The sequence below is a fragment of the Zea mays genome, chromosome 5 (assembly GCF_902167145.1).
Source record: "Zea mays cultivar B73 chromosome 5, Zm-B73-REFERENCE-NAM-5.0, whole genome shotgun sequence".
Lineage (NCBI taxonomy): Eukaryota > Viridiplantae > Streptophyta > Magnoliopsida > Poales > Poaceae > Zea > Zea mays.
In genome coordinates, this window is record NC_050100.1 from 4,424,715 (window position 1) to 4,451,061 (window position 26,347).

A 26,347-nucleotide genomic window follows, 5' to 3' on the forward strand; every position below is an offset into this window, starting at 1 on the left:
CCTCACAACTTGTGGAAAGCTCTTAAAGAGCGCTATGAACAGCAGAAGAAACTCATATGGCTGTTAGCCAACCATGAGTGGAATCACCTTCGACTGCAAGATTTTAAATTACTAGGACATCAGATCAACTACAATGAGATTTTAAACTCATTTTAGCATTTGTGCTCTGTTATTGCCTGTTGTCTATTCCGTTTGCAACTTTTCATAGGGATTTGTGATACTCATTCTAACTCAATAATTGTAATGTGCTCCTTTGATTAATTGAAGTTATGTCTTTAGATATTTTGTACTAGGTACTAGAAAATGATTTGTGTGAACTACTGAATATGCACGAAGGCATGGCTGTTAAAATCCTACTCTCACATTTTCCCTTGGGAGTAGGGCTGGATATCGAGCTGGCTCGACTCGGCTCGGTTCGACTCGAGTTGGCTCGTTATGATAACGAGTTAGCTCAACTCGACTCGTTATGATAACGAGCTGGAGAAGCTGCTCGGCTCGGCTCGTTTGGTAACTCGGTCTGACTCGATTAACTCGTGAGCTAGCTCGTTATCAAAGTTAACGTAAGCCATAAAGCCAACATAGCGACGATGTGCAAGTGGGCGCCGCCGACCGACGATGTGCAAGTGGGCGCCGCCGCGCCGGACAGCCGAACAGGGCGAGGGCCGAGGGCGCCGTCGGGGAAGACGGGCAGACGGCGAAGAACAGAATAGGCGCCGCGCAGAGGGCAGACGGGCGGAGGGCGGACGCCACACACCGGCGCGGCGGCGCTGCAGCCTGCTGCCCTGCTCTGCTCGGCTGCTCCACGAACAGCGGCGGCCGGCGGCTCTAGGAGTCTAGGGTTTAGATTTTGGGAGAGAGAGGGAGAGACCGAGAGGGCAGCTCGCAGGGAGAAGCCAGAAAAAGTGGCATGCGGTGCGGCGTGCGGGCAATTGGACTTTAGACGTATGCGTCGCGCTCGTGTGGCTGGTTGTGTGGGCCGCCCGTATGGCTGGGCTGAAGAACGGTGTGTGGGCCGTGTCGTGTGGCTGGGCTGCTCTATGGTGGGCTGGACCATTGCAGATTTGTATAACTCGTTTGGCTCGCGAGTAACTCACGAGCCAGCTCGAGTTTGACTCGTTAAGAACCGAGTTAATTTGCTAGCTCAGCTCGTGACTCATTTTAAACGAACCGAGTCGAGTCGAGTCACTAATGAGTCGAGTCGAGCGAGTTACCGAGTCACGAGTTTTTTGTCCAGCCCTACTTGGGAGCTTAAATTACTGATCACAAGTTGTCTCTGGAACAACAAATTTTGTCCATTTGCTATGATGTTAACCACTTCCCTAAAGCTATCAAATACCTGACTTTTAGTTTCGTTCGAGCACGTGAGGTATACTGACTTGCTTAAAAATTGTTTGTTCTTTTGCTACGTTTCTCCGAAGTTAGTGGAAACTCAATTTTCGGACCCAGGTTGCTCTGACCTACTTGGTTGTCATTAATGCAGGATATTGCTGCTTCTTTAGGGGGTGTTTGAATGCACTAAAACTAATAGTTAGTGGCTAAAATTAGTTGAAACATCCAAACACTCTAGCTAATAGTTCAACTATTAGCTATTTTTGGAAAATTAGTTAATAGTTAGGTAGTTATTTGTTAGCTAGCTAATTCAACTAACAATTTTTAGCCAACTAACTATATAAGTTCTAGTGCATTCAAACACCCCCTAAGTTATCCATAAGAATGCATTGTCCTACATGTTTTTAGTAGAACAGTTTGTGTCTCTTAACTGGACTAACAACCTACTCCATTTTGTTGGAATAATTTGAACCATTTTGGGGCATGTGCAGAGTGCAGACTTCTTCATTTATTCTACTAGTTGCTACTTGTATATACCACTCTTTTTAGGGGGTGTTTGAATGCACTAGAACTAATAGTTAGCTGATTAAAAATTTGTAGTGAAATTAGCTAGCTAACAAATAACTATCTAATTATTAACTAATTTATCAAAAATAGCTAATAGGATAACTATTAGCTAAGGTGTTTGGATGTCTCAACTAATTTTAGCTACTAACTATTAGCTCTAGTGCATTCAAACACCCCTTAGATTGATGGGTGTTTAGTACAGTTCTGTCCATGTCATTGCTGTTTGTGTTTTTAGTTCAGAACATATCTGTAGAAGCTTTGCAGGATTGTGGATAGCATTGCCATCTAATTAATCTGTGGAATAATTCGTTGGTGAACATGCAAGGGTTTTGGAATTGAATTGTGTTCATATTATGGTCAGATTTGTCATTGCCCCCGTTACAGGAATGAGTTTCCTGTTGGTTGTTTATGATGTATTTTGTGGCTCATCATATTCTCTTTTATCAATCTTTGTACTTTGACACAGATGCATTTACTTTTTTTCGGGTGACTTAAAGGCGAAGCTGATGCATGTTTACATTCATTCTACTATCTAGCTCAGTGACCTGATGATAACTTTAAAGGCGAAGTCGATGCATGTTTACGTTCATTCTACCATCTAGCTTAGTGATCTGATGACAACGTTAAAGATGAAGTTAATGCATGTTCACAATCATTCTAACCATCTAGTTTAGTGACCTGATGATAACTTTAAAGGCAAAGTTTGTATGTTTACGTTCATTCTACCATCTAACTATAGTGACCATTTGATCCTCCATGCATGCAGAAAAAGGATGCTCCCGCCGGTGAGAAGCGTGAGCCCGTGAAATCACACCTCCGCAACACGATCATTGCGCCAAAGATGATTGGGAGCATCGTTCAACGGCAAAACCTTCAACCAGGTTGAGATCAAGCCCTAGATGATTGGCCACTACCTCGCAGAGTTCTCCATCTCGTACAAGCCAGTGAAGCACGGTAGGCCCGGTATCGGTGCTACCCACTCTTCTTGGTTCATTCTTCTAAAGTGAGGGCTGAATATGGCTCTCATCGGTTGGATTTTTTTCCATGTAGCATGGGCTGCCAAATTAAACCCCCCTGTAGACGGACTATGCAATGGGTGTACCGGTGGTGAATTCACTGTTATCTTAGTTTATGACGAGCTATTTTGATTGCATGAAAGCTTGCGTGTTCGCTTCGTTGTCTTTAATACCTGACTGCTGCTGAGTCGTTCACATTGCGTTTGTGCTACTGAAACGCGAGAGTCAATAGTGTTTTTTATGAATGTTAGAACTGCATTAAATTTTTTTTTGGCGAACTTTAGGTTGTTCGCTTTGTATTAAAGCTAGGTCTTTAGACTGTTGCAGCTGTCCTCTATAGAAAATATTGTAGAAGCAGTAAAAGCCAAACGAATAGGTTACTACGGATGGTTACCGTTTCTATATGTATCATATAATACTAGTTTTCTTACAGCACAAACCTATGAGTTATATTGATTAGAGGTGAGGTTTCTTTTACTAGAGACCATAGTTCGTATCCTAGCGGTGCACTCTTTTTTTTATATATTAGGGATCTCTAGGGTTTTAACTTATGTTAGAGGGGTTCGGAGTTGTATTATACAATCTCTTGTCTCTTACTATGTTTTATTTTAGTATAACAAAATAAAAAAGAGTGATATAATGTGTGTTTGGTTTAGTTTTTTGTTTTGGCTTAAGAATGCAGCTTTTTTGAAAAGGTGACTTGCTAGCAGTACACTGAAAGCACATATAAATCTGTTTTTGCAGCTTTTGGATGAAACTATGGAAATATATATAGAAGAACTTTTAGCTGCTTTTAGCAGCTTACACCAAACAATATTAGCTTTTTTTACAGCTCAAAGTCCACAACAATCTTTTACAGCTTATAGTTCACATCAACTTTTTTCATAGCCCAACCAACTAGGCATAGTAATGCATAATTTCTATTCTACAGGGAACTATGAGTAAAAAGAAGTTGTTTACATGAAAAAAAAACATAAGAAAATCAGGTTTTTTACACAAAGTTATTTATAACATATTGCACATTTTACATTTATATTGTTTTTTATTATTAGAAATTTTTATTTGTAATGCGTCGTGTCCAGGGGTGAATTTTGGAGCGTTATCGGGGTCAGCCAACCCCGATAAATTTTATAAATCTTTTAGCAAAACACTATTAAAATTCACAAAAAAAACTATATAATATAACAAAGCTGCTCTTATGACTCGGGACAATATTTTTTACTAGATTCTCTACTGGTCATGTCTCGTATATATCATGGCAATCAGCTAAAATAAGTATTGTAATAAAAGGAACAAGATAAAAGAAAAGGAGAAGAATAACTTTCACGTCTAAAATAAGTGTTGTAAAAAAGAAAATTAGAAGATTAAAGAAAAGAAGAAGAAGAACTAAGAGATTGTTTAGGAGTAAGGGAGTTGAATGAGACAAAAGGGAATTTAGTTCCTTCAATTTCCTCTAATTCCCTTGCTCCTAAATGAGCCCTAATTCTAGTGCATTTGTTATGTGTTTTCCCCCCTACAATTTTTGACTTTAGCAGAATTCTCTCTCTATATATGTTATACATTCTAATATTCAGAATTTGTAGAATAAATTTGCTATTCTATATCGTTACGCATTCCTCTGTACTTTTATTTACTATATTAATTACGAGAGACGAAGATGAGACATCAATCATGTGTCCCTCTGACTCCCTGTGATGACTTCTTTTGTAATGTGTTTGGCCCTTTGATCTCGATCCTCTTTCCTTTCCATGCTGTTTGGGCGGTCAGGCACGTGCCATGTCCTCCTCCTCCACTTCGCGATCGCGCCGCGGCACGCTGGCCACGGCCAATCCGGGACGGGACGAGCCGGAGCGTGCCGACAGAGTAGCGCCATAGTATGGCAGGGCAGACAACCGAGAAGACGGCCTGGCGCGCCCGGTCGGTTCGGTGGCTGTTTCTCCGTGTCCGTGTTGAGTCGTAGCAAGGAACTTGGAACAGTTCCCCTGTTTATATCGATTCTTCTTTTTAAAGGTTAAATCTTCACTCATTTATGCAAACAAATGAAGTTTTGCGAAAGAGAAAGCTCAAACAGTGTCCAGCAAGGACAATCTTGTTATTTTTTTTAGAAAGAAACCCTTGTATTGGTACACCCATGTTCATTTTGCACTTGCTCATGTCAGTACCTGCAAATCCATTTTTGTTTTTAATAATTCACTCTGTCGAGTTTATCAGCATGTTTGTTTGACTTTAGTGTTGAATAATTAGACAAATTCCAATCTAAATTCCGAATATAAATCATGAACAAATCAGAAGAACTGAAATAACAAGCCAAATCAGATGATGCGTACTGATTAGACTTACTGATCGATGGCACGCGCCGGAATCAGCAGGGTCGACGATGTCGAAGTAGCGAAATCAGCAGGGTCGACGAGGTCAGCAGATCACGAGCAGTCGCGTGAAGACGCTTCCCAAAAACCTTATTCGCCCTCTCCCGGTGCAGGATCTAGAAGACGAAGGGTTCCGGAGACCTGCTCTCCTGATCGCAGATGCACCTCTGCGGTCGGGACGAAGGGAACTAAAAGGCGGCTCAGCTATGAAGAGAGGCGAAAGCGAACTGGGATCTGGGATGATTTGGAGGCTGGCTGTCGGGCTCCTTTTATAGGGCCGAGTCCGCGACCCCCGTGCTTATCCGCCCACGAAAATCTCGCAATCAGTTGAGATTTTATAGGGATCGGTTAGGATAAGCGTAACAGCCAAGAAACCAAAAAATCAAACGGCAAAAGGTAGCCGCGCCCCCGCAAGGCGAGGGGCCGGATTTCGGCGGACCATTCACGCGCATGTCGTGCGCCCGCGCCCTTCGCCCCGCCCCGGCCCGGCCCGGCCAGGCGAGGCGAGCGAGCGCGCGCGTGTGGCTCTCCACACTCTCTCCTCTCATCCATGACTTGGTGAGTGAGTGTGGCTTCCATATTTAAGCTAGCTCTACTCCACAAGAGCTAGCAATATGGTGCTATTGGTTCCACCTATCCCTTTGCCATCCACTTATATGGGCTTTTGAGATTTTCCTGGAATTATTAGAAATTCTTAATTGGGCCAAGCCCATAAATCCTAACAATCCCCCACCAGATCTCAAATGCCCATCTGCAGTTTTCGCCACTGTTCACTACTGTTTAATATACTAGTTTTTCAGCAGAGACTGTTAAGTTGAACTTCCGCCTAGAACTCCAAGTTACACCAACCCACAACTTGGACAATGGACTATGCCTTGAATTGCAAGTTTTGCGTGAATGGGTTTCATTTGAAGTCATGACCAGTACTTGGCTACCAGTAGTCCCCTTCTCGGGTGGAGCATATACGTCGTACTCCAAGGTCTCTTCATGAGTTTACTAGAGATCACCCAAATCTCATAGACTGCGACGTTAGACAGTCTAACTCATATAGGTGTGTTCTTTCAAAGAATGTTCTGCAGGACAACATCTTCGCTAATACAAGCCAACAGAACACATTAAGGCACAAAGCCAACCTGCCTTACAGCATTTGAGAGTATTGCATCTTTACTTAGAGAGGGTCAAAAGTTACTCTCCTCAGTTCACCAATGGCTTGTTCTTCCCAGGACCTAATTCACGGGATCTCCGATCACATAGACTGGGTTTCCACCATGGCAACTTTATTCGGGTCTCATACCCATCTCTCTCGATGCGATTTCTATCACATTACGTGGTAGTCCCTTGGTAAAAGGATCTGCCAGATTTTTATCTGTTGAAATATAAGTCACACTTATAACTCCGGAGTTTCTCAACTTTCTGACAGACTTCAATCGTCTTTTGACATGTCTTGATGACTTTCCATTATCCTTAGAACTCGTCACTTTAGCAATCACTGTCTGATTGTCACAGTTCATAAGGATAGCTGGTATTGGTTTCTCAACCACCGGCAAGTCCATCAAGAGTTCACGCAACCATTCTGCCTCAACGGTTGCTGTGTCAAGTGCAGCTAGCTCGGCTTCCATGGTTGACCTCGTCAAAATGGTCTGCTTGCATGACCTCCATGATACCGCACCTCCACCAATAGTAAAGACATAACCACTGGTGGCATAAAGCTCGTCTGCATCAGATATCCAGTTCGAATCACTATATCCTTCAAGTACTGCATGCTGACCAGAATAGTGAATTCCATAACTCATTGTACCTTGCAGGTAGCGCATAACCCGCTCAAGTGCATGCCAATGATCAGTCCCGGGGTTTGACATGAACCTACTCAATTTGCTCACAGCAAACGAGATATCGGGCCTTGTTGCACCAGCAAGATACATGAGTGAACCGACAATCTGAGAGTATCTCAATTGGTCTAAACCAATTCTCTTGTTCTTTCGCAGTGTCACACTGGGATCATAAGGTGTTGGAGAAGGTTTGCACTCAGAGAAGCCAAATCGCTTCAAAACCTTTTCAACATAGTGAGATTGCGAGAGAGTAATCCCACCATCTGCCTTAATCAGCTTGATGTTTAGAATCACATCAGCTTCTCCCAGATCTTTCATATCAAAACTCTTTGATAGAAAAGACTTGACTTCATTGATCACATCAATGTTTGTGCCAAATATCAATATATCATCAACATATAAGCACAATATAACTCCTTCGCCCCCACCACAGCGATAATATACACACCTGTCTGCCTCATTAATGGCAAAGCCTGCAGACGTTAGAGTAGTGTCAAACTTCTCATGCCACTGCTTTGGTGCTTGCTTCAGACCATACAAAGATTTCAATAACTTGCACACCTTGCTTTCTTGACCCTTTACTACAAATCCATCAGGCTGTTCCATATAGATTTCCTCGTCCAGCTCTCCATTAAGAAAAGTTGTCTTTACATCCATCTGATGAACAAGGAGACCATACGAGGCAGCCAAAGAAAGTAGTACTCGAATAGTGGTCATTCTAGCAACAGGTGAGTAAGTATCAAAGAAGTCTTCTCCTTCTTTCTGAGTATAGCCTTTAGCCACAAGCCTAGCCTTGTACTTTTCAATTGTACCATCAGGCTCGAGCTTCTTTTTAAACACCCACTTACAACCCACGGGTTTGCATCCATAGGGTCGATCAGTGACTTCCCACGTACCATTTGAAAGAATAGAGTCCATCTCATTATGAACTGCTTCTTTCCAATCATCTGCATCTGGAGATGCAAATGCTTCTGCAATGGTAGTAGGAGTATCGTCCACAAGGTACACAATGAAATCATTACCAAAGGATTTTTCAACCCTTTGTCTCTTGCTCCTTTTAGGAGCATCATTGTCATCCTCCTCTAGGACAATTTCATGTGGCTGTTCAAAACTCTCAATAGGTGTATTATGTTCAGGAATTATCTCAGAAGAGTATCTAGAATTGCTATGAATGTCTTTCATTGGAAATATATGCTCAAAGAAAGTAGCATCACGTGATTCCATAATAGTATCAACATACACATCAGGAACTTCAGATTTAACTACTAAAAATCTATATGCTATGCTACACGAAGCATATCCAAGAAAGACACAATCCACTGTCCTTGGACCAAGCTTGCGCTTTTTATTAATTGGTACATTGACTTTCGCCATGCACCCCCAAGTGCGCAAGTATGAAAGTGATGGTTTTCTCCCAACCCACTTCTCATAAGGGGTTTTCTCTTCTTTGCCCATAGGAATTCTATTCAGAACATGACATGAAGTCAGGACTGCCTCCCCCCACCATGCCTTAGATAAACCACAAGTGTCTAACATGACATTCACCAGGTCAGTCAACGTACGGTTTTTCCTTTCAGCAATCCCGTTTGACTCGGGTGAATAGGGAGGAGTCCTCTCATGAATAATGCCATGTTCTGCACAGAAATCATCAAAGACTTTGGGAAAGAACTCGCCACCACGATCTGATCTAAGACGTTTGATCTTTCTCTCTAGTTGGTTTTCAACCTCAGCCTTATAGATTTTAAAGTAGTCTAAAGCCTCATCTTTAGTTTTTAGCAAGTATACATAGCAAAATCTAGACGCATCATCAATCAATGTCATGAAGTATCTCTTACCACCTTTTGTCAACACACCATTCATCTCACAAAGATCAGAATGTATGAGTTCTAGTGGTGCCAGGTGTCTCTCCTCAGCAGCCTTATGAGGCTTTCGAGGTTGCTTCGACTGCACACAACTATGGCACTTAGAACCTTTGACTATGGTGATATTCGGAATTAAACTCATGGTTGCAAGCCGAGACATAGAGCCAAAATTAATATGACACAAACGAGAATGCCAAATACTCGCAAGATCATCAACATTAGCACAAATATGGTTCACAGACTTATTATTGAAATCTAACAAAGAAAAGCGGAACAAGCCTTCGCAATCATAGCCTTTACCAATAAATTGTCCAGACTTGGACACAACTAATTTATTGGACTCCAAAACTACCTTGAACCCATCTCTACATAGAAGGGTTCCGCTAACGAGATTCTTGTGTATAGAAGGGACATGATGCACGTTCTTCAGCTGCACGATCTTTCCCGAAGTAAACTTCAGATCCACCGTGCCAGTGCCATGAACAGAAGCATGTGACCCATTCCCCATTAACACGGAAGAATCCCGGGCGCCCTGATAAGAAGAGAACAAGTTAATGTCAGAACACACATGAACATTAGCACCAGTATCAAGCCACCAGCTAGGTGATTGAAATACTGAGAAGATAAAAGGTAAATTACCATACCCTTTGTCTTCCTCATTGCTAGCGACCACTGTGTTGACATTGCCCTTTTTGCCACGGCGATCCGCTCGATCAGGACAATCCTTGGCAAAATGACCCGCCTCGCCACATGCGAAACATGTCAATTCAGCCTTGTTCTTCTTCTTCTTGAAGTTGGTAGTTTTGTTGGGCTTGTTAGATTTTGGCTTTCCTTTGCCCTTGTTGTGGTTCTTCTGAACCATGTTGGCGCTGGAGTGGCCCTCGCCTCCTTTAGATCCCGTGTCCTTTGCCCGAGCTTTCTCCTCAACATCCAGAGACGCTATCAGATTTTCAACTGATATCTCCTGTCTCTTATGTTTCAGAGCTGTGGCGAAGTTCCTCCATGTAGAAGGCAACTTTGCAATAATGCACCCAACCACAAATCGGCCAGGAAGGACTATCTTAAGGTGGTCGAGCTCCTTGGCTATACACTGTATTTCATGAGCTTGCTCTACAATAGAGCGATTATGAACCATCTTATAATCATGAAAGCTCTCCATGATATACAGGTCACTGCCAGCATCTGATGCACCATACTTAGTAGTAAGTGCATCCCACAACTCTTTCCCGTATGTGTACTGCATATTTGCATCAACCAGACGGTCAACAAGGGCGCTAAGAACGGCTCCCGTGAACATAGTATTGGCATGGTCGTACTCTTTCTCCTGTTCAGGAGTCAGTGGACCCTCAGGTCTGCCTTTACTAACATGGAAGACATTCATAGCAGTAAGCCAGAGCGTGGCCTTGACTTGCCATCTCTTAAAGTGCATACCATTAAACTTTTCTGGCTTCAGCGCGTCGGCAAAAGCAGCCATAGAAAAACTAGGAAATTGTCTACAATAAGGTTTTTGGATTGTTGAATAATTAGACAAATTCCAATCTAAATTCCGAATATAAATCATGAACAAATCAGAAGAACTGAAATAACAAGCCAAATCAGATGATGCGTACTGATTAGACTTACTGATCGATGGCACGCGCCGGAATCAGCAGGGTCGACGATGTCGAAGTAGCGAAATCAGCAGGGTCGACGAGGTCAGCAGATCACGAGCAGTCGCGTGAAGACGCTTCCCAAAAACCTTATTCGCCCTCTCCCGGTGCAGGATCTAGAAGACGAAGGGTTCCGGAGACCTGCTCTCCTGATCGCAGATGCACCTCTGCGGTCGGGACGAAGGGAACTAAAAGGCGGCTCAGCTATGAAGAGAGGCGAAAGCGAACTGGGATCTGGGATGATTTGGAGGCTGGCTGTCGGGCTCCTTTTATAGGGCCGAGTCCGCGACCCCCGTGCTTATCCGCCCACGAAAATCTCGCAATCAGTTGAGATTTTATAGGGATCGGTTAGGATAAGCGTAACAGCCAAGAAACCAAAAAATCAAACGGCAAAAGGTAGCCGCGCCCCCGCAAGGCGAGGGGCCGGATTTCGGCGGACCATTCACGCGCATGTCGTGCGCCCGCGCCCTTCGCCCCGGCCAGGCCAGGCGAGCGCGCGCGCGCGTGTGGCTCTCCACACTCTCTCCTCTCATCCATGACTTGGTGAGTGAGTGTGGCTTCCATATTTAAGCTAGCTCTACTCCACAAGAGCTAGCAATATGGTGCTATTGGTTCCACCTATCCCTTTGCCATCCACTTATATGGGCTTTTGAGATTTTCCTGGAATTATTAGAAATTCTTAATTGGGCCAAGCCCATAAATCCTAACATTTAGTTTATACCAATTTATTATTTTTATAGTGTTTTTATCTTTATAAATTAAAAATGCAGCAGTCCAAACAGCTGAATATAGTGTCGGTTTGTTTCGACTTTTCGCAGCTTCTGGCCACAAAAATCTGCTGCAGACGACCAAACACTCAGCTTTTCAGTCAGCTTTTATAAAATTCGTTTGGGTAAAAATCATTCAAAATCAACATAAACATATAATTAGTTGAGTCGTCACAATAATAGTAATCCGTCACTTTATAGATTCTGAGTCCCATAGACAACTTTATTTTACTCCGCACGTAATCCTAATGATACTCAGATTCTCTACAGTCAGATTCTCCCCACAGCTAGATTCTCGGAAAAGCTGGTCAGAAAAAAGCTGAACCAAACAGGCCTATAATCTGACCATTTGTCGACGAGCTGGCGCTGGAGCAAGTTGCTTTATTAGGGCATATACAATGAGTGTCTTAAGTTGTGTCTTAGAGTGTGTCTAGGGGGTGAATGTAAAAAAACTCAAGACATGTATTTTGACGTAGACACGGTGTCTTAGCTCTATGTTCGATACAGGAGACTATCTGATTGATCACTTTAATTTATTGAATGCTCTTATTGATACAATGAATATGGTAAGACACATGTTTTAGACATGACCATTATATTATGTTGTGTTTTAGTTGTGTCTTATACTTAGGCCCTGTTTGGTTTCTTTAGTCTAGAGACTAAAGTTTAGTTAGAGGACTAAAGTTTAGTCTCTAACATGTTTGGTTATATAAGCTAAAATTAGTAAGAATATACTAAATGACTCATAAGAAGACAAAAATGGCCTTTAACATTCTCATGCTATTAGTACAATTGAACTAAATAAGGGGTAAATGTGGAATTAATATGGTTTAGTCCCTTTTAACACATATGTGAAGGACTAAAGACTAAATCATTTTAGTCCATATTTTAGACATATTGTTTGGCAAAAAAGGAACTAAATGAGACTAAAAATTAGAGATTAATTTTTAATCTCTTTAACCAAACATCCTCTTTGAGTACCGTGCAACAGTATCGAAGTTGTATATGCCCTTACCACTACGTCTAAAAAATGGCATTAAATAAGGCCGGAAGCGGTTAATTGAAAATCAATCCCAAGACCTTTCCTCTCTCTCTCTCTCCTCCTCCGTTCAGATCCCCGCGATCGAAGAGGCCAGGCCAGGCCAACAAGCGGCCAACCCGGCACAGCTGCGCAAGCCACCGCACCAATCCCACAGCCCGAGGCCCGATCCAGCGCCCGGCGGCTGGGGTTCGCCAGCGGCCCGCCATGTCCTCCTCCACCGCGTCGTGGTCGCGCTACGGCGCCCTCCCCACCTCCCCCCCTGCGCCGCAGCTCAAGCCGGAGGACGTCGCGGCCGCGGGCGGCGATGCGGCGCCCTCCTCCTCCTCGGCGGCGGCAACGGCGGCGGAGGCCGGGGTCGCCTTCTTCTCCCGCGCGCGAGCGTTCGCCGGGGCCGCGGCGGGCCGGCCGCGCGCGTGGCGTGAGGTGCTGGACCCGACGGCGTTCTCGTGCCCGGACAGCTGCGGGGAGGCCCGCGCGCGGGCGCGCCGCAACCTCGCCTACTTCCGCGCCAACTACGCGCTGGCCGCGCTCGCGCTCGTCTTCCTCGGCCTCGTCTACCGCCCCGCGTCCATGCTCGCGTTCCTGGCGCTCTTCGTCGCCTGGCTCGGCCTCTACTTCGGCCGCGGCGGCGGGGAGCCGCTCGTGTGCCTCCGCCGCGAGGTGGACGACCGCGTCGTGCTGGCCGCGCTCTCGGCCGCCACCGTGCTCGCCGTCGCGCTCACCCGCGCGGGGCTCAACCTCCTCGTCTCCCTCGTCGTCGCCGCGGCCGTCATCGGCGCGCACGCCGCCTTCAGGGTCAACCTGTACCTCGACGAGAGCGACGCGTTCGATGTCGCCGGCGCCTCGTTCACGGACACCGCATACGGCTACGCGCTCCCTAGCTGATGGTAAACGGTGGGCGGCCATGGGGTTGTTGATCGTGTTCTGCTCTCTTCTTGAGGCAGGGGATTCTTGGTGGCTCTGATCCATTATCGGATTTTGCAAGGCGTTCATCATCGTTGGTGCTGTGATGTTCTTACTGCACCCTCTCTTCTAGACCGCATTGTACCTATAGTGATTTTCGTGCTCGGTTTTTAGGGGAGATTTTAGTTTGGTTCTGGTATTGAGTGTAGTTTTTAGAGTAAAACATATGTGACTGGTACGATTTGAATCTGTTTGAAGAAATATGAATTGATTATGTTTCTAAGCTTGTATTGTATGCACCATCCCAGAATCTGTTGGCGTTACCTGTTTAAAGCTTGCCGTTGCCGTTAGAGGTACAGAATCTGCTCAGGGTGGAAGCACATGCCGAGCTTGCCCACAGGCTGGGGATCGGACACGGACGTGGGGGAAGCTGCCCTCCCAGTCCAGCCTCCCATGGAGCCCCTTCCATTGATTGTTCCTTTTGGCGGTGTTGGGCAGCAGGTCCACCACTCGACCGGTTGGCAAGTACTCGCATAGCCATTGGCAAATGGTGCATGGTTGGTTACCTAGAGCAAAGGTAAGTACAAGCAACTACCGGTGGACAAAGGAACAGGCTGTGGTTACCGTCTCCTCCAGTGGCTTTTGCCAGTCGTTTTGGAATGTGCTTGCACCCTGATGATATTCAGCCAGGTCGTTCATCTCCATGGATATGTGCTCACTCAAGAACACGGTGACGCCTCTGATCTTCTGGAACCATGACACGGTGGCATGCACCATAGGAAGGACTAGGAGTAAACCCAGCCAATACTAGCAGCCAAGGGCACAAACGTACAGAAGAAAGCGACCAGAGATCAAGTTGCAGCGACACTGACACATACCTGTATTGTTGGCTTGCTGGCGCCATTTTTCCACTGGTGGGAGATCCTCACTCTTATTGACCGCAAAGGTGCCCCCTGCGCCAGTGCTCTTAACAGCTGCGTAGTGGTTTGCCGTCAGGGTCTCAAGGAGGTTTATTTTCAGCTGAGGGCTTGCGGAGACATGCACTGGTTCAGGCCAACTCCAGAGTCCAGAGGAAGGGTCTCTCCTGGTGCAGCAGCCCAGATGAATGCTCTTTTCCTGAACTGTGCGACACCGTAAGCACCACCTGCATCTGGATTGGAATGCCGATCCGAACCTGAGAACATGTGAAGGAAAAGCTGGCAACACTTAGTGTTGAACTAAAGGCTGTAATGCAGGAACTTGTTGAAAAAGATAAGAACGTCGAGCACCTGGTATAGCCAAGACATGCGCTGGCCTTTAGTCAAAGAGAACATATGTGGTGCATGTGAGACTTTGGTACACATATAGTGTACATGAACTAATAAAGTTTGTAAAAAATTCTGAGAAAATCCATACATATTCATTTCATCCTACTCTTATTGTATATAAAATTTCAAGTTTAAATTCGTCATACTTTAGCTGTATTAAAAAAGATAAAAATTTCTGACATGTTTAAATTAGAAATTTAGCCAAAATGTTCTCTTTTTAATTATAGTTGAAATATAACGAATTTTAACTCGAAATTTTGTATACAGTAGGAGTATGATGAAAAGAATATGTATGAATTTTCTCAGAATTTTTTATGGCTTTTGTTAGTCCATGTGCACCAAAGTCTTAGTGCTCAAGATATATTCATCCTGCTATTATTGTATATAAAATTTTAAGTTTAAATTCATTATGCTTTATTTGTAATAAAAAAGATAAAGTTTCTGACATGTTTAAATTAGAAATTTGGCCAAAATATTCTCTTTTTATTACAGTTAAAATATAACGAATTTAAACTCGCAATTTTGTATACGATAGGAGTAGGATGAAAAAATATGTATGATTTTTTAAATTTTTTTTGTGAACTATAGCTATGTATATAGATAGTTTATTTATAGCATAGATTTTGACTAAACAAAATTTTAAATCCTCGTTTCATGAAATAGGTTGTGTAATCCATTTCTCCCAAAGACTTGTGTACTCACCGCACTCCTCAGCGGAGCTCTCGCGGATACAGAGTCGATGGTGTCGAAAACTACTTGGTGGATGTGGAGCCTCGTTTAGCCGTTTAACTCCAGTGCTCATGGGTTAAGCAAATTTTCGTCTGTAAACACACATAATCAGGCAAGTGCAACCCTAATAATCATGTCACCTACACGGCTGCACTTTTAGCACCCACTGCGCTTCCTCGTCTTCGTCTCCAGCTTCAGGTTTGACGACCAACCTCAAACGGTTCCATACGTTTCTTGATCATACCAAATACTCTTCTTTTCCCAAGCGTGCATGCCTGTGAATCGAAGTCTGAACCTTCATACACTTCACTGCCTCACTTCGTAGCATCTGCATTGCATTGTGTCATTGGATGACATGCACTTCAGCGGTAAGCAGCTAGGTGATGTGTGTGTGCCAAGCTTGAGATTAAGGGCACTTTATTACTACACTTTTTTTTTTCTCATGGAATACAAGAAGTCGTTAGGTATTAGTGACAGTAAATAAGGCCATTAACTAGCAATAAGTAACAAAACATTAAGCTTCATTAAGTTGTTGTGTTGAAGGGAACAAGTCTTGTCTAGGACTCTATATCTTGTTCAATTCTCCCTTCCGAGAGATGCAGTCATGCAGATAGATAACAAACTCGCTGCTCAATCTCTGCCCCCCACACCCCTCCATCGTCCTGCATAGCTTGCTGAGATCCCCCATGGATTTCAGCTGCTTCCAGCCCCACATGGGGGTCTGTAGCTACCTGCCATTCGACCCGTACATGCAGCAAGACGGACGCTACGAGCTGCATCCTGTTGAGCACCATCATCCGTTTGAAGCTATCGGGGACTACACGCCTGCAACCTTCGACGACCTTGGACGCCAGTTGTTCTTTGCAGAGAGCAAGAAGCCCGTGTCCGGCCATGCTTCGCCTATCGGTCGTAGTAGAGTTGGGTCGTCTCAGCTGCCGCTGCTGACTCCCAAAGCTGAGGTTTCTCATCTCATGGACATCAGTGGCCTTGCTGGATCATACAAGGCGTACGAGACGAACGGCAGGTTCCTGCCGAGAAAGAAGACCTCCTCGAACAAAGCCAATGTCGTGAAAGGGCAGTGGACAGCAGAGGAAGACAGGTACTGGTTAAAATCTATGCATGGATACTCGCTTCTTTTTCTCTACTTTTTTTTTAGTGTAAGCCATGACTTGCTCTCTGTCGTAGTGTCATGTAACAATGAATTCATTCTTGGAAATTTTGATAGGAAGCTGGTAAAACTAGTGGAACAGTTTGGGCTGAGGAAGTGGTCCTACATAGCACAGCTGCTGCCAGGAAGAGTGGGAAAGCAGTGCAGAGAGAGATGGCACAACCATTTGAGGCCGAACATCAAGGTAAACTTCTTCCTTCCTATGCTGCAAAATCAGTTGCTACAAAATCGATCTACAAATCAATTGCTGCAAAATCAATTGCTGTGAATCTAGCTATATATATGGACTTTATCTACAAATCATGCACATGTTTGAATAATTAATGATCAGAGTTTATCAAGTCTGACTTCTTGAATCCTAATATGCCATATATATATTTCAAACATGCATTATTGTTTGACCGGTTCTCTATTTTTTTATCTTAGCACGTTTAGTAGTATTAGGAACGGTCATACATTACAGTAATCCAATTAATTTACGTCGACTTAGAACCGACGGGAATTAGAAATTCACGTTGGTATATGCCTAATTCCCATCGCCCTAGCCGACGGGCATCAGATGTCTGGGATAAGCTTATTCCCGTCGGACGTTGACGGGAATTAGTAATCTCCCTCGGCAGCTTACAAGCCGACGAGAATTAGGCTTAATCTCCGTCGGCTACGACTGGCCGACGGGGATAAACAATTAATACTACGACTGTAAACCCAACACCAAATGAGGTCATTATTTCTCCACAATTACACACATAACATATATATTATCATACAGAACAGACACATTACAAACACATTGATAATCAATTCACACATCACAAATTTCACATTATACAGATATTTCAAAATGGAACAACGAGATAAGTTAAAGTGTTTAGTTTACGAAAAACATAGTGTGCACGAGTTAAGAAACAAATACGAAAAAACACCATATTTTGGGATGACCACCACTTGGATAGTTAGAGCTTTGACCGCTGCCGCCACCAGGAGGAGGGAACGCGAAGAGAGACTCAATAAATCCAGTCTCTGCTGTTAGATCAGACCCACTGCCACCCGCTTCGGGCGTAACCTATGCAAGTTAGCAAATATCAACATTTTTAATGCAAATATCAACACGTGAAATGCAAATATCAAAAAGTATACAAGTGTATAAATTCATCGAGGATTATCAAATGTACCCTATCTACAGGTGCAGGTATATGTGACGGAGGGGTGTTGAATCGTTGAGTCCACAATCCCTATTTAATGAATATTCAACAAGTTAAGTATATGGTTCATGTTTTGCTAACTAGATGAATTGCTAGTTTAGACAACGTTATTAACCGAATTTGCTAAGATTAACATACCGGAGCTGGTGTGGATGCAAACTGGCTCCATTGTGGTGGCGGTGGAATATTTGGTGTCATGCCCTGTTGCTGCATTAACTGTTAAACATATGTGTTACTATTAAAGATGTTGAATTGAAATATAATAATTTAGAGTTCGGATTATGTATACTCACTTGATACAACGCTTGGTTATGTGCATTGCAAGCCTCTATAAATTCTCGTTGCTGTCTCATCTCCTCACGCATCCTCATAATCTCCAACTTCTGCTTATTCGGTCGACGAGAGCACGAGCTACGGGAAGACGAACCTGTCCTCTGAGATCTCACCGACGACGAGTCAATAAATCCATCGAAGAGTGCGTATCTATAAGTGATTCAAAAAGTGTGATTACTGCATTCTCAATTTAGTGTCAACCATGTAATTTCATTAATTAGAGCTTACCGTCCATGCGCTTTTCCACCACCACTTGCGTACACCACCGAGGGATCCACCAGTTCATGTCGCCAGTCGAAATCAGGGTCATGGCGATGAACCATTTCCTCCCCATATGTCACCTATACATAATTCATAACCTTACAAATACAGAAATTTCTATACTTTGAACGTTTGTAATTTTGGGCCAAAACTCACCGGCCGATTCGTGGCTGTCTGGCTGCAGAGCTGGTCAGGGTTGTTAGGGTCTAGTCCTTTGTGGCCCTCTTCGTAGACCTCAGTGTCACTAGGCTTTTAGCCACGCGTAGCTTCCTATATAAACAAAAAAAACATCCATAAGCAACCGTAGTATTTGGTGATCGACATAGCTAGATCAAACTTACCATTCTTTTTGCTATTCGGAGCATGTCGTCGCCGCCAAACTTATGGTTAGGATTGGTTCCTCGACATTGCATGGACAGTTAATATTATTTATTTGTGACAAAGCAGTTGTATGGTCCAGAAACATCTGAGTTTTCGCAATCCATTCACTTGTGTGACACCCTTCTTGAAACTTTCATACATCCAATCATGTCTATCACCTATTATTGTAGCTATTCACGTACGAGTAAGAGTGCGTGTGAGACATTCATGTTTATACATGTCCTCACATACCATATATGGTATATATATAGTTGCAACAATGAGGTAGAATAATCAATACGTACATACATGACATTCATCAATTAACAATATTTACAACAATTAATATTTGCAATAATTATTATTTGTATAACACATCACATTCACCATCAAATTCATTAACTAATAATATCAAACCACACGGTTTATATTTGCAACATAAAATTAAAAATATCAACTACAATGTATAAAGTCATATGAATACTAATAACACTATCAATTAACAAATTTAAACTAACTCTAATCTCATAAAAGTTAACTCTCGTCGGCCACAAAAAACCAACGAAAATAATCACATATTCATCTAGATATAAGATTATATCTCGACGAATCGAACGCGGACCAGATGGCGAGCCCTCGGAGGCGGTGGCGCACGGAGCCGACGGTCGGGAGCGGCGACGCTAGGGGAAGGCGGTCGGGGCGGCGGCGCTTGAGGCCGACAGGGGCGGCAACGGTCGGGGGCGGTGGTGCTCGGAGCCGACGGTCGGGGCTGCGGCGCCGCTTGGGGCCGGCGGTGCTCGGAGCCGACGGTCGGGGCGGCAGCGACGCTTGGGGGCTGCGGCGCCGCTTGGGGCCGGCGGGGACGGCGACGGTCGGGGGCGGCAGCGCTTCGGGGTGGCGCCGCTCGATCTCCTCGGGGGCGACGCGGTTTGTGGTTGTGTGAAGCAGACGAAATGAGCCCGCGTGGGCTGCGCGCTGGCTCATAAAACTTTAATCCCCGTCGGCCAGAGTACGGGGCCAACGAGAATAAGTTAATCCGTGTCGGCCTATGACTTGGCCGACGTTAGGTAATGTAATCACGTCTGCCTGTGACTTAGCCGACGAGAGTTAATGTAATCTTCGTCGGCCACAGGCCGACGAGGGTTAATATAATGCCGGTGGCTACCTAACATCCGACGGGAGTTACTTTATCCTCGTCGGTTTGCCCTGGTCGACGGGAATCTTTAAAATTCCTGTACTGATAGACAAAGCATGCATTATGGGCGCAGTAAATTCTAGCTAGGAGTTACTAGTCAGCATTAGTAATTTTTTTGTTGCATATTAGATGCTTTGAGTGCCTGAGAGCGAGGAGACTGGGACGGAGATAAAAGAAAAGCCCTAAAAAATCCATTCATTCCCCTGAAAAAAAACATTTATTCATGGATCCTCCAACACATGCAGAAAGACATCTGGAACGACGAGGAAGACAGTGTTCTGATACAAGCGCACAAGGAGGTGGGCAACAGATGGGCCGAGATAGCCAAGCGGCTGCCGGGCAGGACAGAGAACTCCATCAAGAACCACTGGAACGCAACCAAGAGGAGGCAGTTCGCACGGAGGCGGAGCCGTGCCAGCGCCTCCACCTCCAAGGGCCCTCCTAAACCAGGCAGCCTTCTGCAGAACTACATCAAAGGCCTCGGTATTGGCCCAGTAATAAGCAACCGGAGCGCCGCACCGCTCCCTGAGCCTACCACACCGCCGCCGCCGCCGTCTTCGCCTGAAACTCCCGGCGGGGCGAGGTCAGCGAACCAGGCTGGTGAAACCACGCTGGAGGTGGAACGCAGCCCGTTGTGCGACGTGCTGGTGGATTCTTCCCAGTGCACCACCGTTCTTCCTCCTACTAGCGTGCATGGGTACGACGAGTACAGCAACTGCAGCGGCGAGTCCCACCAGTCCTGCGAGGTGCTCCTCGCCCCTATCATCAGCTGTGGCGACGACGCGTTCTCGGTTGGAATGTGCGGCGCCGGCGGCGGCGGCGGCCTGTTCGACACGGACGACGCGGACGCCTTCTTGCAAGCGTACGGCGTGGCCGCCGACGACATCGTCGACGGCATCGGCATGAGCTACTACGTCTTCAACGACGGCCATGTCGACCACGCGGCCACGGTCGACGCTGAGATCGACATGGAGACGATGATGATGATGTGGGACGACGACGACGACTGCGCCGCCGCCCTAGGGTTAGGGTGTGCTGCTGGGCCGGCTGGTGTGGAGAGTGCTGTGCGCGTGAAGGAGGAGATGGACCTGCAGGTGGAGACGATGGTGGCGGCCACGCACAAGTGCGGCGATGCACAAGATCACTAGACGATATATAATTAAGCCCACGACCTGAGGATGTAAGTATATATATATAGAACACTGCGCGCGCACGACCTTTTTGGATGATTGATTGATACGCCCTTCATTATTCCTGGCGGGCCGGGGATCCGCCGGAGACAATCAGTAAATAAATAAATAAATAAAGCCTCAAGTGATCTGAAGACTAGCTACAGTTATAGCAAGCTGCATTTTAGCGTGCTTGCATGATTGGTCCATCCAATGACGATTGCAGTTTTCAGAACAAAAGATATGGTAGGTAGGATACATGTATAGATGTCCAAACAGTGCGGGCCGCCCGTTTGGCCCGTAGCACGGCACGAATTTAGCCCGGTCCAAACACGGCCCGGCACGGTCGGTTACGGGCCCGGGCCGGCACGGCCCGTTTAGCGGGCCGGGTATGGGCACATACGGCGGCCCGCGTGCTTTGGCCCGGCCCGGCACGATAAATGGGTCGGCACGACGGCGGCCCGCATATTTATGTAAATACTAAATATGTAAATACATTTAATTCTCTCATAGTATGTAAATACTAAATACGCGGCCAAACATGTATAAAATGCATACATAAATATAAAATGCATACATAAATATTTTGTTGTCTTAATATATATAAATAATATGTTATTATATATGATTAATTATGTTAAATATATGTATTTATATATCGTTCTACTGTTGGTTCGGGCCAGTGCCCGGCCCGATCCGTTGAGGCCCACCGGGCCAACGGGCCGGCCCGGCACGATTTTTCCCTGTGCGTGCCGGGTTTGGGCATGTCTCTAGGCACGTGGGCCAGCCCGACCCGGCCCGAAGCATCAACGGGCCGTGCCTGGCCCGGCCCTATTCGTACCGGGCCGAAACGGGTTCGGGCCGGGTCCGTGCCGGGTGGCCCGTTTGGACATCTATAGATACATGCAGAGCCTGATATAGCCAGAAGAAGAAGAAGAAGAAGAAGAAGCTGTCCATCAAGGTAGTGGCACGGTGCGGTGGGCTTAGGGCTGACAATGGGCCTCAAATTTTACACTATAAAACTTAAGGATCGAATCGGATTAGGATCGGGCTTTGTTTCTATTCATTTTTGAACTACAAATTATTTAGGGCCTTAACAAATTGTGAAGAGGCATTTGGATTGCGATCCATTACCACCCCTAGGTGGGCTAGCCCAGCACGGCAGCAGGTGCCGGCCCGGCCCAGGCCCTCCAGGATTCAGGTGCACGCCGGCCGAATCGTTTTGTTTCGGTTTCGTTTCGCGTGTGGTGTTGGCGTGTTGCGATTTGGTGGCCTGTGCGCGCGCATGTATGCTATGCATGCGTCGCGTGTACGACGCATGCATATGCACCGCGTAGCTGGATCGGCAGGACAAAATTAACGTACGCACGCGCTTGGCCCGACAAGGACACCCACGCCGGGTGCGTGGCCATCCGGATCCGGCGGCACGTACGCGGTGGTGTGGCCAAGCAAGGCGCGTACGTGTACGTGAGCTCGTCTCGTGGGAGTGTTGGTAGTTGCCTGGTTGGCCTGCCTGGCCCGGGACCTGGGGGCAAGCCGGCAGCCGAGTAAAGACGGGGCAGGTGCATGCGGTTAGGCACGCACACGGGCACATGCACGCACGAGGTGACGTGACGCCCATATTGACCTGGGCTGCTCTGGCGGCGACGCTGGTGTAGCTTTTGCACCGGGACCGGGTGTGTGGGGGATTTCCGGCTTTGCCAACCACGAGCGTGCGAGTGCGAGTGCGCTCGTTGCCTACCCCGGCCGGCCGGCCGACCGGATCGGGCCCCGACCCCGGATCTGTCTGTCAACAAGCTAGCCGCCTTGAGAGATGGGGCCTCTGCCGCCATGCTGCCGTACGTAACTCTGGACGTACATGTTGGCATGTTGCCGACTACAAGTCTACAACTTCACCACACACACACCATGGCGGGCTGCAAATTATAATGTTAATTACCTAGCTCGAGGGTAAAATAAAGAATATGGCTAGGGAATTAATTAAATAGAAAGGAGATTATATAGCCCCCCTCAAGCCCTAAATATGTCTAGCGCACTCGTTTGGAAGATGCATCTCCAGGCTTGATTCTGTCTCGGTTGGTCATATTCTTCAAGCTGCTTTTGGTGGTTCTGCCAGGGGATTCATGGTCCTCTCGCTTGCCGAACGGGTTTTCCGCTTCACGGTTTCCTCCAGGGATGTTGGGTTCCACATATACAACTCCAGATGCATTATTCGCCCAGAATTCAAAGCTTTCTTCAACTTGTGGAGCTCGGGTGGACCAAACTGGAACTATGAACTCAAATTATTCCTTCAGGAGGAGAATGCCAATTGGTGGTTTGTCTCGGGCAGGAAAAAAATCTCATTCGCTGATGTGGTTAGGCGCCCGCCATTGACTGGTGCGAATGTCGTCCCAGTTCGTCGACATCTTCGTTCTTCCTGTTCAGCTGGAAAATTGATTGCTCCGAGGACTTCCGTTTTCAATAGATTGGGTTCCCCCTCTGGAGCTCGGGGTCCGAGGTTTCCTGCCACCCCTTCGACCTCGGGGGCCTCGTCGCGTGATCTCCATCGTGGGATTGCTCCTCCGGTGGGTTTTCCCAGGCTTAACGGGTGCAGGATTGGACACGGGTGTCGGGGCTATGATGATTGCTCCTTTTCAAATTCAAAGTCAATTTCAAATTCAACTGTTGGGTGACCTTGGTCTCGTAGGTTGCAGTGGCGGCCCATTCTGCGTAATGGGCCTTTCAAGCCTGGGCTTGGACTTGGAAGGCTGGATTTGTCGGGCTCGGTTTCCTCAGCTTTTCTCTGCCTTTTTTGTAAAGCCAGGGGACATTTGGAATTGTTCTGCAAACGTAAAAAATCAGAATTTGGTTTCCCTCTCTCCTCGTTCCCTTCCTTCGAAAGTAATTGCCCTTTGGCAGGGTCACCTCGTCTCTTGGACTTCGGTTCCTGGTTCCGCCCTTCCTCCCGGTCTCTGACGGGTGGGACTCCCCCTTCCTTTGCCTCCTTCGGTGAGTTCGCCGGGGCGGTTTTATTAAAAAAATCCGAACAGGCGCCAGAAACGTCCTTGGAGCTCGCGTTGGGTGTCACTTCAACAAAACCCCAACCCGCTTCTTCGCCCTTGGCTCTCCGGCGATCGTCTGAGATTCTGTCAATGGCGTACCGGCGTGTAGACCCGGAGCCGTTCCTCCCACTAGGATTCAGCGCTGCGGTGGTCCAGCATCGTGGGATTATGGTCAGGTCAGTTTCGCAGCGTTTGCCGCCATTTCACGAGGACTGGGCGATTATCAATATTCATCCTTTACCGGAGCACGAGGTCTTGTTCCCTGCGGTTAGGGATGTGGTCAGGGAGTATCTTGTTGAGCATCATAGGGTTGGTGTCCGTGCCATTCAGCGCTCGCATTTGGGACAAGTGTTGGTGCAATTCCGTAGTGTGCTGGAGCGAGATAACTTGGTTCTGCTCGGCCCCCAACAATATTTGGACGCTACTGAGAGCACCTAGAGGGGGGGTGAATAGGTGATCCTGTAAAACTTCAAAACTTAAACCACAAAAACTTGTTAAGGGTTAGCACAAGTATGGCCAAGTGGCTAGAGAGGAGTCAAAACACAATAACCACAAGAAAGCAATCACAGAGTTGACACGGTGGTTATCCCGTGGTTCGGCCAAGTACAAAACTTGCCTACTCCACGTTGTGGCGTCCCAACGGACGAGAGTTGCACTCAACTCCTCTCAAGTGATCCAATGATCAACTTGAATACCACGGTGTTTTTTTTCCTTTGATCTTTTCCCGTTTGCGAGGAATCTCCACAACTTGGAGTCTCTCGCCCTTACAATTGAGTTCACAAAGAAATACGGAGTAAGGTGGGAATGAGCAACGCACACAAGACTCGAAAATCAGAGCAACAACACGCACACAAGTCGCAACAAGAGCTCGCAACGCAACACAAAGAGTTCACAACTCCACAAGAGCTCTATATGCTATCACAATGAAACGAATGCGTGAGATTGATGTCTTGGTGCTTAGAAGAGTTGTAGGAATGCTTGGTGTACTCCTCCATGCGCCTAGGGGTCCCTTTTATAGCCCCAAGGCAGCTAGGAGCCGTTGAGAGCACATCGGGAAGGCTATCCTTGCCTTCTGTCGTCGGGCGCACCGGACAGTCCGGTGCACACCGGACACTGTCCGGTGCCCGATTTATTTCCATAAACAGCGCAGCCGACCGTTGCCGACCGTTGCAGATCTGGCGCACCGGACAGTCCGGTGCACACCGGACAGTCCGGTGCTTCCTTCCGACCGTTGGCTCGGCCACGTGTCGCACGCCGATCGCGCGGCCGACCGTTGGCCCGGCCGACCGTTGGCTCACCGGACAGTCCGGTGCACACCGGACAGTCCGGTGAATTTTAGCCGAAGTCGCCGGAGAAAAACCCGAGAGCGGCCTCTTCGGCTGGGGCAGCCTGGCGCACCGGACAGTCCGGTGCCCCAGACCGAAACAGCCTCTTGGCTGTACACAGCCAAGTCTTCTCTTCTCTTCTTCTTTCTGTTTCTAACACTTAGACAAGAATATTAGTACACAAAACCAATGTACTAAGGCTTAGAAACATACCTTTACTTGTGATTTGCACTTTGTTCATCCATGGGCATATTTTCACATTTAAGCACTTGTGTTTGCACTCAATCACCAAAATACTTAGAAATGGCCCAAGGGCACATTTCCCTTTCAATCTCCCCCTTTTTGGTGATTTATGCCAACACAACATAAAGCAACTAGAACAAGTGCAAAATCACTTCAAATAAAAACTCAAATTGGTTTTGATTCAATTTTGGCATATATGGATCATCCTTTGCCACCACTTGGTTTGTTTTTCCAAATCAAACTCAAATCTCTATTTCTATGTCAAACCCACATGTTGAGGCATAAAGAGAGTCATTCCAAAAGAGATTGATCAAGAATTTCAACAACTCCCCTTATTTCCCATAATCAACACTTCTCCCCACAAGAAGCCAACTTTTGACAATAGAGACAATAAGAGACAATAAAAGCTTTTGACAAAACAAAAACCTATTCTACTATTTTCAAAATCTCTCAAGTGTTCAAAATCTCTCAAGTGGTAGCTGATCCATTTATCACTTTGGCCTTTATTTTCTCCCCCTTTGGCATCAAGCACCAAAACGGGATTAATCTTGGCCCATTAACCCCATTGCCTCACCAAAGTCTTCAATTAAGAGCAAATGGCAATAAGATTTCATGAGATGAACTTGGAATTAGTTACCCTCTCATCGGAGTGCAGTGGAAGTCTTTCATGGTCCAAGTCCACCT

General features: G+C 46.2%; 2 protein-coding genes across 2 annotated transcripts; both read left to right on the top strand.

The window, feature by feature from the left end:
- Positions 1–12,480: 12,480 nt before the first annotated feature.
- LOC100280799 (prenylated Rab receptor 2) lies at positions 12,481–13,608 on the top strand. Its single transcript, NM_001153719.2, has one exon. It carries the CDS (start codon positions 12,632–12,634, stop codon positions 13,310–13,312), a length of 681 nt encoding a protein of 226 aa, NP_001147191.1. The 5' UTR covers positions 12,481–12,631; the 3' UTR covers positions 13,313–13,608.
- Positions 13,609–15,970: 2,362 nt separating this feature from the next.
- Positions 15,971–21,121, top strand: LOC103625811 (transcription factor MYB115). Its single transcript, XM_020537599.2, is given in 4 exon segments — positions 15,971–16,048; positions 16,050–16,465; positions 16,592–16,718; positions 20,131–21,121. Coding segments are annotated over 4 exon segments (1,524 nt in total). The 3' UTR covers positions 21,034–21,121.
- Positions 21,122–26,347: the final 5,226 nt, after the last annotated feature.

Coding starts and splice junctions, on each gene's coding strand:
- LOC100280799 (NM_001153719.2), top strand. CDS start 12,632: ATGTCCTCCTCCACCGCGTCGTGGTCGCGCTACGGCGCCCTCCCCACC.